We start from the raw sequence: 12,728 nt of genomic DNA, 5'->3' as shown, positions 1-12,728 counted from the left end.
TGCATGAGGAATGTGTTGGACTCACAAAAAAACTTATTTATTTGTCACACATAATATAGTCATTGATATATATTTTTCATTTTTGTGTTTGTTAACTTTGTCATTTTCTTTTTCAAAGTGCAATGTTATATAGACCTAAGCACAAGTTACTTGTGAGAGTATTTTTTGAAGCCAAGAACCACTATTTTCAATCAAAACTTCATTAATCACCAATAAATGTTTTTCTTCCCAAAATAATTAATTTTCTTTATTCTGGCCATATTACCTTCACATGGGCATAGGCTATTACCTGCACAATATAAGATTTTTCAAATGTAAAAATAAAGCACTCCGGTTTAAAGAAAAGTATTGGATTATTTTTCTGTGTATGCATAAAGAATCATAGTTCATGCAGACACACGAACTTTTTATTTAGGGAATACCACAGTCATAAAAAAATTAATTCAAATTAACTTCAGGTACCTTACTACTCGTATATTTAGGCGTATCAGATTTAGCCCACAATCATGATAATAGTGACTAGTCTATAAGGATGCTATGCATAGACATTTCGCTAGTCCGCGCTACAAGCGTGCTAAACTAACCCCGGCTATCGACTGGTTACTTGTACAGGATTCATATCATGTCATACCGCTACACTGGTTTATGAATACGAAAAACGTTAGTTCGCTGATCGTCCACCGTAAGCCCGCGCTAAGAATGTTTATGAATAGGCCTATGGCTCTAAGTGATAATCAGAATTAACTTAGCTATTAACAATTGCGATGAGAACTCCGCATAATTTATTTATTGTCAAAAAATCATTTAAATAATATGTCCATAAAATACTGTAGGCCTTCATAAGTTATATCAGTGGATATAGCTGTGAGTGGGCTATAAATTGCGGTTACAGAGTACAAATTAGTTTTTGTGAGGGAACTATATTTCGTACGTCAGGAAGAATAATTACTCTTTTCAAATTCTTACTGCAGGATGGACGGTGTCACTGAGTTGCTAGCGTCTTCGTGAAGTGGCGTGTGGAGCTTCGGAAACAAAGAGACTTTCAAACTAAGTGTCCGTTTTGACAGTAGGCCTATGACCCGTCTGCATCTTAAGTCATTTCCATTGTTATTTCCGTTACAAATGCACTAAAGTCACTCGACTGTGGTGTCATGTGGTACTTCAACACAAATTCAGAAATCTTGTTCTATAGGCTAACAAAATTCAACCTATAGATTAGACCTATCATAGCCATACATTATAGGGCCTAGGCCTAATCATCATTAATACCATGATTAACATCTTCATCCTCATCGTGTGTTTTTCTGGGGTTAGACTGTTGAACATGTTCCGACTCTTTCGTCACTTCTTCGATATCTGCAGGTGTTACTGCTCTTTGTTTAGGACACAATAGGCTATAGTTTATCTTTGATAAGTAACTTTCTTTGTTAACCCTTAAATTCGCAAAGTATCCTGTAGGATACAATAGGTTAATAGGCTACATGCTATAATTTTAATAGAACAATAGAAAAAAATTGTAGGAAAATTAAATTTTCACATTAGGCCTACTATAATATTGTACAACATATAAAATATGGACATTGCGATAGTTGTTTTCTTTACAGTCCGACACGGTTTAATAAACTAATGTGAGAAATGAAATTTTGCCAATTTAAGGGTTAATTAACTTACATGGGATTTACTTATTTCATAGTCAGCGAATAGGGATTATAAAGAATGGACACTGAGCGAATTTTCCTGTGTTTTGTTTCTCTGTGCGCCAGCGTATAGTTCCACTTTCAAGCGCTAGAGGTTAGTGTAATCGAGCATACGCTAAGATAATAATTGAGTATAGAGTTGAGACACAGGATCCAAACATTGCCTACCTTATTGCATAATCCAGTAACGCTTTGCTTCAAATAAATTCAAGTTAACAGCTTTTCCTTATTTCTCAGTGACAAACTAGTTGTAATAATAATTTTTTATACTTCAGATATAATAAATTATATTATAAAATAATATAATACATTATAAAATTATGTATCAAATTCGTTTAATATTTTTATATAATATAATACAGGTATATGGTTTTACTTCTCATAAGAGTTTTGTTTTTCCATTTTCAGTGCTATCAAATATATTACATATTTTAGTTGTTGAGATCAACGTCTCAACTCCCATTATAAAGGAACTCTAGAGTCTAGACATTACAGTTAATGACGGATTTATTATTTTATGGACCCAATTTATTTTATTTGAGTACATAATGTACCTAGATGTATTAATTGTATGTGTTATATTTCCTCTGTGTCGACTGCTAGCTGGTGTGATGTCAGCGCCAACTCTAGGGAGAAAGCAGAATCTCACGCTCTAACTGGCTTGAAGGTCATTGAAATCAGTCCAGCTACATCAAAGTTCCCGACGCGAAGTGTCCATACTTAATTACCTATACGCTGATTTAAGGCTTAATTATATAGGATTTACTTATAGCATGAGCTGGTATATACAGTCACGAAGCTTGAGTTGTTGAGGATACTAGGAACAATAGACTGTGCAGGTACTATTTCGCATTGTCTGTAATGAGGCGATAGTAGCGATCCTATGGTTAGCAACTATCTATGGATGCATATTCCCTACGTATTGAGCTTCGTGACTGTATATACTAGATTGTGCTTATAGTGAGGTGATGTTTCCGTTTTTTAGATTATAGGCTATGTCTATTTAATATCCTACTGCAAATATCTCGAGATTGTCCAATTTCTAAATTTGTAACTTCTTGCGTAGGGCCTAGTTCAGTCTACACTAGGCTTAGACTTTTCAGCTCTTAACATTTATTTTAGTTATTGCTTATTCGTTGCGTATGCAGGACTATGAACGATCGAATATTACTGGAAGTGCTATAGCCCTATTTTCATTTCAATTTACAATCTTTCGTTAGCCTAAGTTTACATTTATGTTTATTTTTCCCTTATTTTTCCACATATACGATGAAATTTTACTATTTCATTTGCCTTGTTATCGTCATATTCAGATGAAATATGATAGTCTATGTATGCGAAGTGTCTCACTTGATGGTCCTATTAAAATTACCATATCACAGCTTTATTTTTTTGCTCTATTGCGTTTACAGTTTTGAAATTCATGTGTGGATTAAAAAAAAAGATACATTTTAGAAAAGGAAGTTAGCTATAGGACTAAAGATGCTGGATTTTCAACTAAAACAATAGCTTACAGGATGGTATTTAACAACGAATGAACATCCATGCTCGAAGTGGCTTCCACGTAGTGACAACGCTAGCACGCCTTACCCATCAATACGCTGTGGCTGGCCGTCATATCACATAGCCTACTTAGTATTGTATTCTTTGAACAATTAACTTACAATATTAAAATTCAGGTGCTTTAAAATATGTAATAAAATTAAATAATAACAAAAAGGTTTTGCGCTATATTGTCATAACCATTAGTAGGGTTACATTATATTACATTACATTACATTACATTACATTACAACTCAAAATCTTCTGACGTGATCAACAAGAACTGGGTCCATTCGTAAGTCAATCACCTAACGGTTTATCACGAAAAGAGTTGTGAGATTTGTGGTATCTGAATCAGTTGTAGGCTACCTTGGTTTCCTCTGACATTCCCATTCCACCGTTGTTTCATTGTTATTGTTAACTCATCTACTGTACGTAGCCTGTGTAGTTGAAAACGGAGCTTAAACAAAGAATTGCCGGTATCTTACACGAGCATTCATAAATGTAGAATTATTCGAAAGAAATTTACGTTTTGGAACTGGTGAACTTTTTTGTAAGTCAAAGTATATAGCCTATGGGCCTGTTTTACACAAAATAAAAAAAAAACATAGACTGTGTATTCTTTTCTTACGGGTAGTGAGATTTTCGAGTAATTAATTGTTTAAATTTTTAATACGTCTACCATGTTTCTTTCGAAGAGCAAGAATTTATATTCCAGGCCTATAAGCTAAGCTTACTGTGGGCAGAATTTCGTAGTAAATCTAGTAGAATATCCAAAATGTATAATTAAATTGAGTTTTCCAGCTTCTGCATAATTAGCCTATAGGATGAATATAAAATGTTTTTCTCTGACATAATTGCAACGTTAGAAATCTGTGAAATTGATATCAAGCAGTTGATATGATAAAGCACTGAATGCGCTGGTCAGGATGGGAAAAGTAGTTATTTGTTACACATTTACCAAACTTGTTAATAAGTAGTTGTTTTTATGTTTCATTGCCATTCTTCTTATGTCCATTAATGAACTTCTCGCCCATCCATAAGACTGATTGAGACCTAATTTATATAAAATTGTAAAGCTAGAATCGTTTTAATGACATAGAAATAAATCAGTAAGAGGAATGCTGGTAATGTAACATAAGAAATAGACCTAAAATGGCTTAGATAGACCTATTTGAATTTAATTAATTTTACTTTTTTTTATTATCCAATTTAATAAACCCTATTTCATCCTGAGGTATATTAGGGTTATAGTTGGTATCAAAATACATATTTTATAAGCAATAAACAATAATAAAATTATAATACAAAATTGTGATCAAGGTTACAATTCACATGAATTATGTACAAAAATGCACCTTAATGAAAGAATGGGTTGTTTCATAAAGCCTCAAGGCATGCCTCTATATTTATATGTAATGGTTATAGGAAGAAATATATATATATATATATATATATATATATATATATATATATATATATAATAGCTATTAAACATGTTATTTTAGAAGCAATAAATAGTTATGCTAAGAGATGGCTTAAAATTTACGAATTAAATACATTATTTAGTAACAGCAATTGGCAATAATCAGGTATTACAAGAAATGGCTCAAAATTAGAAATCAAATGCCTAATTAAAATAAAAATTAAAACCAATAGTACAATATTATAGTATGCGAAATTGAAGACTTACAGTTTCATTATAGTTGATTAGAACTAATACGATTTTTTTTCCCCCGGAATAATTTAACATTTTACAGTTTCACGAATATTCTATTCAAGAAAATTAATTTTACTTTAGAGTGCTTTTAAAAGTTTGGATGATGAGTAGGCCTAAGTCCATTACTTTGCAAATTTAAATGAGTTTTTGTTTTTGTCAAAATTAAATTTAAGAAAAGGTACATTTTGAAATTTATATAGCCTAACTTTCTTTTAAATAGGCCTACCCTGATTGTGCCCATCTCTATGAAGATATTTTTAAAACGAAACTGGTGAAGGCTCTTCCAGTAATTGGATTCGAAGTCATTATAGCACCTCCTGCAACAAGTCAGAGGCTCCCGATACCCGGTTTTGTGGCAGCAATAAGAAAGCATTCAGTTTTATTGGCTTCGTCATATAATCATTAAATCAGAGGAAACCGCATGTCATTATGCCACAGCGAGAAGTGTCTGTTAGGCAGATTAAAACATTTATTAGTGAGGGCACTTTTTGCCGCTCCACCCAAAGCATCCCTCACCATAAGAAGGTGAACTTTAAAGCTTCTAGTTTCAAGCAAAAGTAGCATAACGCTGCATTAGACGAAAAAGTACTTTTTTTTTGTATGGGAGTTTGCTTTCGAATCTGCCGTAATATACTAAACAGCTAAGAAGTCGCAGCTTTGAAACTACTGAGAAGCCATAGATTCGGGTGTAGGCCTACGTAGCTATGTTTATCCGCTATCAGTGCGTTCTTTTATGCTGTCTCAGTTGGAGACCAGCCGACATGCAAGCTCTAGGCCGCAGAAATTACATTATTCATCTAGTATCCTGACCGCATTGTTTGTTAAAGTTAAATGGTACTGTGTTAATATGGGTCCAGGGTTTCGCCATAGAACTACCTGAGTTTTTGAGTCCGAAAATTCGTTATGGAATTCCTCGCATTTTGTATCTTAGAATTCGCCATGGAATTAATTACTTCGCATTCTGAATTCGAGGATTCGCCATGGAATTAATCACCTTGCATTCTGAGTCCGAGGGTTCGCCATTAAATTAATTACCTGACATTCTGAGTCCGAGTATTTGCCATTGAATTAATTACCTGACATTCTGAGTCCGAGTATTTGCCATTGAATTAATTACCTGACATTCTAAGTCCGAGGGTTCGTCATGGAATTAATTACTTCACATTCTAAGTCTGAAGTTTCACTACGGAATTAATTACTTTACATTCTAAGTCCGAGGTTTCGCTACGGAATTAATTACCTACCATTCTGAGTCCGAGGATTCGCCATGGAATTAATTCCCTTACATTCTGAGTCAGAGGGTTCGTCATAGAATTAATTACCTGACATTCTAAGTCCGAGGGTTCGCCATGGAATTAATTACTTCGCATTCTGAATTCGAGGATTCGCCATGGAATTAATTACCTATCATTCTGAGTCCGAGGATTCGCCATGGAATTAATTCCCTTACATTTTGAGATCAGAGGGTTCGCCATAGAATTAATTACCTGACATTCTAAGTCCGAGGGTTCGCCATGGAATTAATTACTTCACATTCTAAATCCGAGGGTTCACTACGGAATTAATTACCTATCATTCTGAGTCCGAGGATTCCCCATGGAACTAATTCCCTTACATTTTGAGTCAGAGGGTTCGCCATGGAATTAATTACCTGACATTCTAAGTCCGAGGGTTCGCCATGGAATTAATTACTTCACATTCTAAATCCGAGGGTTCACTACGGAATTAATTATTATGTCATTTCGAGTCCGAGGGTTTGCCATTGAATTAATTACTTGACATTCTAAGTCCGAATGTTTGCCATGGAATTAATTGACATTCTGCGTCCTTGGGTTCGCCATGGAATTAATTACCTGACATTCTGAGTCCGAGGATTCGCCATGGAATTAATTACTTGACATTCTGAATCCGAGGGTTCTCCATGGAATTGATTACCTGACATTCTGAGTCCGAGGATTCGCCATGGAATTAATTACTTGACATTCTAAGTCCGAGTGTTCGCCATTGAATTAATTATTTGACATTCTGAGTCCGAGGATTCGCCATAGAATTAATTACCTTACATTCTGAGTCCGAGACTTCTCAATGGAATTAATTACCTGACAATCTGAGTCCGAGAATTCGCCATGGAATTAATTACCTTACATTCTGAGTCCGAGAGTTCTCAATGGAATTAATTACCTGACAATTTGAGTCCGAGAATTCGCCATGGAATTAATTACCTTACATTCTGAGTCCGAGAGTTCTCAATGGAATTAATTACCTGACAATCTGAGTCCGAGAATTCGCCATGGAATTAATTACCTTACATTCTGAGTCCGAGAGTTCTCAATGGAATTAATTACCTGACAATCTGAGTCCGAGAATTCGCCATGGAATTAATTACCTTACATTCTGAGTCCGAGAGTTCTCAATGGAATTACTTACCTGACATTTTGAGTCCGAGGGTTCACTGCGAAATTAATTACCTTCCATTCGGAGTCCCAGGATTCGCAATAGGATTAGTTACCTGATATTCTGAGTCCGTGGGTTACCCATAGAATTAACTATGTCTCATTTTGAGTCCTAGGATATGCCATGAAATAAATTCCCTAATTTTCTTGGTCCTAGGATTCTCCACGGAATTAATTACATAGCCTATTATTCTGAGTCCGAGCGTTAGCCATGCAGTTACCTGACATTCGTTTTGCAGTTGAGGAAAACATCGGTAAAATCTTAGTCATATATCAACTCAATGGACTCGCGAGCAGCCTTGAAGCAAACTGGAAGGTCCCTGGTTCGTGTTTGAGTGGTGACAGGCTTTTCCTCGCCGCCATAACTTCCATGAGGTTCCAAGATTCACTTAGTTTCCTGTCAATTGAATGCCGATTCTTCCGAGGGTAATAGGCAGTCGGAGCGTGGTGCTGACCACATCATCTGCTTCTCGTACCGATGTCAAGAAAGCATGTGAGCTCTACCCCTATTATGCCTCCGTAGGGTGTCATGGGATATCTTCCTTTATCTCTACGTACATTTTTTTATAACCGTCCAGCTACTAGTCGAATGCACAGTGGAACTCCCGTAACGTGTTGGTAGCACGACACTAGCCTCCATCTGTTGTAATAGAGAATATTATGACAACCAACAAATATCCACGACTGTGGCTTTCCTGCAGCCTCGAATCTGGTTGTTAAGCGTTAGATATGCGATTATCAGCAGATAATATTATTAGCAATGCATGTAATATTGCAAACATCACAACATTAATGATTTTCATCTTAATTATGTTCAGAATGCTATTACATTCACTAGAACTAAATACCCTGTAATCAAGTACAGTCTTCTATATTCCTTCCCAGAGCTGAATGTATTTTCGTCATAGGTCTAAGACACTGTGGAGGACATAATTTTACTTAGAGGGGTCGTTACAATTTCCTTGCAGTCGAACTGTCCACATTGATAGGAAGTTTGGTGTCCCTTGCTTCGATGTTGTTCTGTCTACTCTCTTCACTCAACAGACAGTTTTATGGTTCTATGGCCCCAATGAATAGTTGGTCGTGAGTAATAAAATTCTATGAGGCAATGCAATTAAAAGCAACACTTTCCACTTCTCAATTCCTCTAGCGGTCTCAACACGTGCGTGAAGGTCTAATAAAACTGAGAGGAGAGTCACAACTTATCACGAAGAAATAAGTTGTAGAAGAAATCTTTTCGTTCTAAAAATTACTGGAAGTTTGCGGAAATTTTGGAGGTGAATTAGCTCCTCGATGGAAAGACAGACGAGTCGAAGAGCCTGTGTTCAAGCCCAGATAATTTCGGGGCTTTTAATCTCGTCGTTACTTGCAAAACAGCTCTCGAATTCATCTCCTATAATATTGATCGTCCTGAGCGTGGTGCATTAAAACTACCTTTCTCGCCTCCTATTTAGAAAAAAGACGTTGGTTCCTGTAGAATGGCAAACATATCTCACACCCCTTTCACCCTCTAAGCCTGGAACACATTCACATGGTTGAGGTTTTTTCCGCTGTTTTCCCTCAACCCATTAAGAGTAAATTCTTGGTAACTTTCGGCGCTGGACTCATTTCACTGGCATTATCACCTTCATACCATTCAGACGCTAGATAACTACAGCAGTGATAAAGCATCGTAAAATAAACCACATATTCATTCCCCTCCCTTGTTTAGAATGTACACCTCGCCCATCATTGTACCTTCATGGCCGATCGGTCCATATTTTATTAAGTCACTTTATAACCAATTGGTTAGTCTCCTAAATTGAGACAGCTGATCCTGTTTGTGGTTTTCATAAGGTGTCAGGACAGATGACGAGATGAGTCCTAACAGAAATGGGCCACGGACGTAGGCTACATATTCCTGTGAGAAATTTCGGCATTTACCTAAATAAAGCCGTGATTTTCGCGTGTCATCTTGGGTAGGTCTACTTCAGAGCAAAGACGTTTAGACGTTATACAGCAGAGCTGGGCATCGGGAGCGGAACTAGTCTCTAAACGGGGACGTTTAATATTCATCCGTGACTGAATCAACGCTGCGCGGTGTTCGGCGGGGAAGAAAGGGGATGAAGAGAAATCATATGGCTCCCCGTGAGAGAGTAGAATCCGCTCTTGCTGCCCAGATCTGTTATACAGTATCTTCAGGGCAAGTTTACTCGATCGTCACGCTCCTAGTGCAAAAGCTGAGAACCCTTTGCTACTTATTATAGGACGAATTCTCTCTCACCGCTCGCTCTAATATCTTTGGCAATCCCACCCTACTGCACTGCGTATCATGCTTGCGACATTCTTCCCCTCATAGGAAACACAAAGTGAGACAAGTGACCTGGCTTGGAGCTCGCATAGATTCTACCTCACAGTCCCAATTTCCATTGCAAAGACGCGTGATAGTGTATCTTATAATTATTTATTTTCCCATTTCCCCTTCTGTTATCATCTAGGCCTATCATAACTTATACCCTAAGTTACTAGAATTAGACCGTACAAACATACATGTTCCTTTGAAGACTGGACGGTCTTCTAAGAAGTTTTTCCTATTCCTGGGAAATTTTTTTCTACTTTTATCATCAGAGATCCCCACAGTCTTACAAGTTATAGGTCTAATTTATTCACAGAGCAGTAGCCTAGAGTAAAATTAGCAAGAAATAAATGGCTGGAAAATTATATCAGGTAGGCTATCTATTCCAGGTCTAAAACTGGTGAATATATGTATTTAGGCCTAACCCCCGAAAAAAGATACGCGAAGAATTTTTTTTATTGTCTTTCAAAATTAATTTCGTTGTCATATCAATTGACACGTTGACAGGAGGCAGCAGCGAACTCCGCACTTTTCTTTCCTTCACCCGAACTAGACTTACAGGAATTCCATAGGTACGCTCATATTTGAAATCCGCACCTTCTTCGGAGTAATTTGAAAAATATGCCAAAAATGAATACTACTTACGGACTTTTTATTTCATAGTCACTGCATGACACAAATGATGGTCTCGAATTGACCTATTGTATTCAAATGGGTAATTTTCTATCCTTCATTGTATGCTTATAAGCCCAAGACGGCATAATCTTAACATATTTAACTTTATAAGCCCAAGCTTTGTACAAAATTAAGTCTTATAATTTGTTTGGCTACTCCCGCGTTGTGGCGTCGTGGTCTAAGGCATCCTGCCTAGGACTCGCGTTGCGGAATGCGCGTTGGTTCGAGTCCTCATGGGGTAAGAAATTTTCTCATGAAATTTCGGCCAGTGTATGGGACCGGTGCCCACCCAGCATCGTGATGCACTTGGGGAGCTACGATAGGTAGCGAAATCCGGTTGCGAATACCAGCTATAACGGCTGGGGGGATAATTGTGCTAACCACACGATACCTCCATTCTGGTTGGATGATCGTCCACCTCTGCTTCGGCAAGTGGATGTGGGGCTAGCAGCCGGCTGGTCGGTCTAGGCCCTTCACAGGCTGTAGCGCCATGGATTATTATTATTATTATTATTATTATTATTATTATTTTATTATTATTATTAATTTGTTTGACTTTTAATTTACCAATTTGTTTCGTAAACGCAATTATCTACCTGTGATTTTCCTTTTTACAATTCCACTATCATCCGTCTGGACAATGCTTTCATATCATTTTCATAAATTTTAAGTTTTGAACCCCCTTCTCGTTATAACGGACTTCTTTCGTAAAGAGAAAAAATCTTTGTGTCAAGAATGATTGTTTGTCTAGTAGTGATCTTAATAAAATATTTAATCTGTTTTTATATCAAAAGAAACTGCTTACCAATTGTACAAATTATTGATTGGCATGTTTTCATATAATATTTCCAAACTTTATCTCCCGACTTTAATTATTTTTAACAAAACGGAACTTAGCGTTGTTAACCACAAGCATTGTGTTGCATCTCTCACTAATAATCAGTTTCATCTCAATTTTTCAATAATCCAATCAAATAGGCTACGTCAAATACAGTATGTATTTCATCGAATCTGATAACTTAGCAGACATCCATAAACAAGTTGCGGTAATAAGAGTAGGCCTAATAACTTACTAAGCAAAATCGGCATTCAGTTCACTTCCTTTATCTGAAGGCAACGAGATGATGTGTTCAGAATTCATGCATAGGCCTATATTATCGGGTAGGTAACTGAGTTGGTTCGGAGTTCGTTCTTTCGGTTCGCAATTCAATGACGCCGTTGGCAGGTCTACTTTGCCATGAAGGTCCCAGCAGAGTTGATTTACCTTCATAGACGATTAGTGACGATTTGATTGACCTATAGCCCTAAAGTGACATTCCCGTCAATCAAAACTTCAGAGAATTTCAGATATAGTTACATCTCAGATAATTAAGTTACCGTAGAGGACGGCTTCTCACCAATCCAGACAGTAGTTTGATGCCTGGTAGATCGTAAGAGTCGAGGTAGAGAGAACGTCTCTGGGTCTAGTTTTTTTCGACTCCAACTTCCCTAGTCGTTGTCATTACACCATTGCTCCGTTAGAGACGTTTTATGATACCATTGTTTTCAATACCTTAATGCTTAAGATGTCGGAAACAGAAATTGCATTTTGATACTCTTTATACAATCTTCATGTTGCATGACAAATTTAGCAGGGACTTTGTGTTGTTACAGGTGCTCAAGTACTGTGATCATCTACATGGCAAATGGTACTTCTCAGAAGTTCGTGCAATCTTCTCTCGTCGCTACTTGCTTCAGAATGTCGCCATCGAGATCTTCCTTGCCAGTCGGAGTAAGTAGATTCTAGATTTCTGTATTGGTACTACGCTGTTAGAGTAGGTACAGAACGTTTCTAAATTAGTTGATAAAAAAAGCCTATAGATTTATGTACTGGTACTACGCTGTTAGAATAGATATAGAGCTTTTCTCTGTGTTGGTACTAAGCTGTTAGAATAGGTACAGAACGTTTCTAAATTAGTTGATAAAGAAGCCTATAGATTTATGTATTGGTACTACGCTGTTAGAATAGATATAGAGCTTTTCTCTGTATTGGTACTACGCTGTTAGAATAGGTACAGAATGTTTCTAAATTAGTTGATAAAAAAGCCTATAGATTTATGTACTGGTACTACGCTGTTAGAATAGATATAGAGCTTTTCTCTGTATTGGTACTACGCTGTTAGAATATATATAGAGCTTTTCTCTGTATTGGTACTACGCTGTTAGAATAGGTACAGAACGTTTCTAAATTAGTTGATAAAAAAGCCTATAGATTTATGTATTGGTACTACGCTGTTAAAATAGATATAGAGCTTTTCTCTGTATTG

General features: G+C 36.6%; 1 protein-coding gene across 7 annotated transcripts in view; it reads left to right on the top strand.

The window, feature by feature from the left end:
- The window catches only part of rg (A kinase anchor protein rugose), an 809,394-nt gene that overhangs the window by 663,978 nt on the left and 132,688 nt on the right, over positions 1-12,728 (top strand). For all 7 annotated transcript variants that reach the window (XM_069830427.1, XM_069830419.1, XM_069830410.1 and 4 more), the window contains one exon: positions 12,076-12,193. In XM_069830427.1, coding sequence (XP_069686528.1) covers positions 12,076-12,193 — 118 coding nt within the window. The remainder of the gene's footprint in view (positions 1-12,075; positions 12,194-12,728) is intronic.

This window comes from Periplaneta americana, chromosome 1 (genome assembly GCF_040183065.1).
Source record: "Periplaneta americana isolate PAMFEO1 chromosome 1, P.americana_PAMFEO1_priV1, whole genome shotgun sequence".
In the NCBI taxonomy this organism is placed as follows: Eukaryota; Metazoa; Arthropoda; class Insecta; order Blattodea; family Blattidae; genus Periplaneta; species Periplaneta americana.
This window is presented reverse-complemented; position numbering and strand designations above follow the sequence as displayed.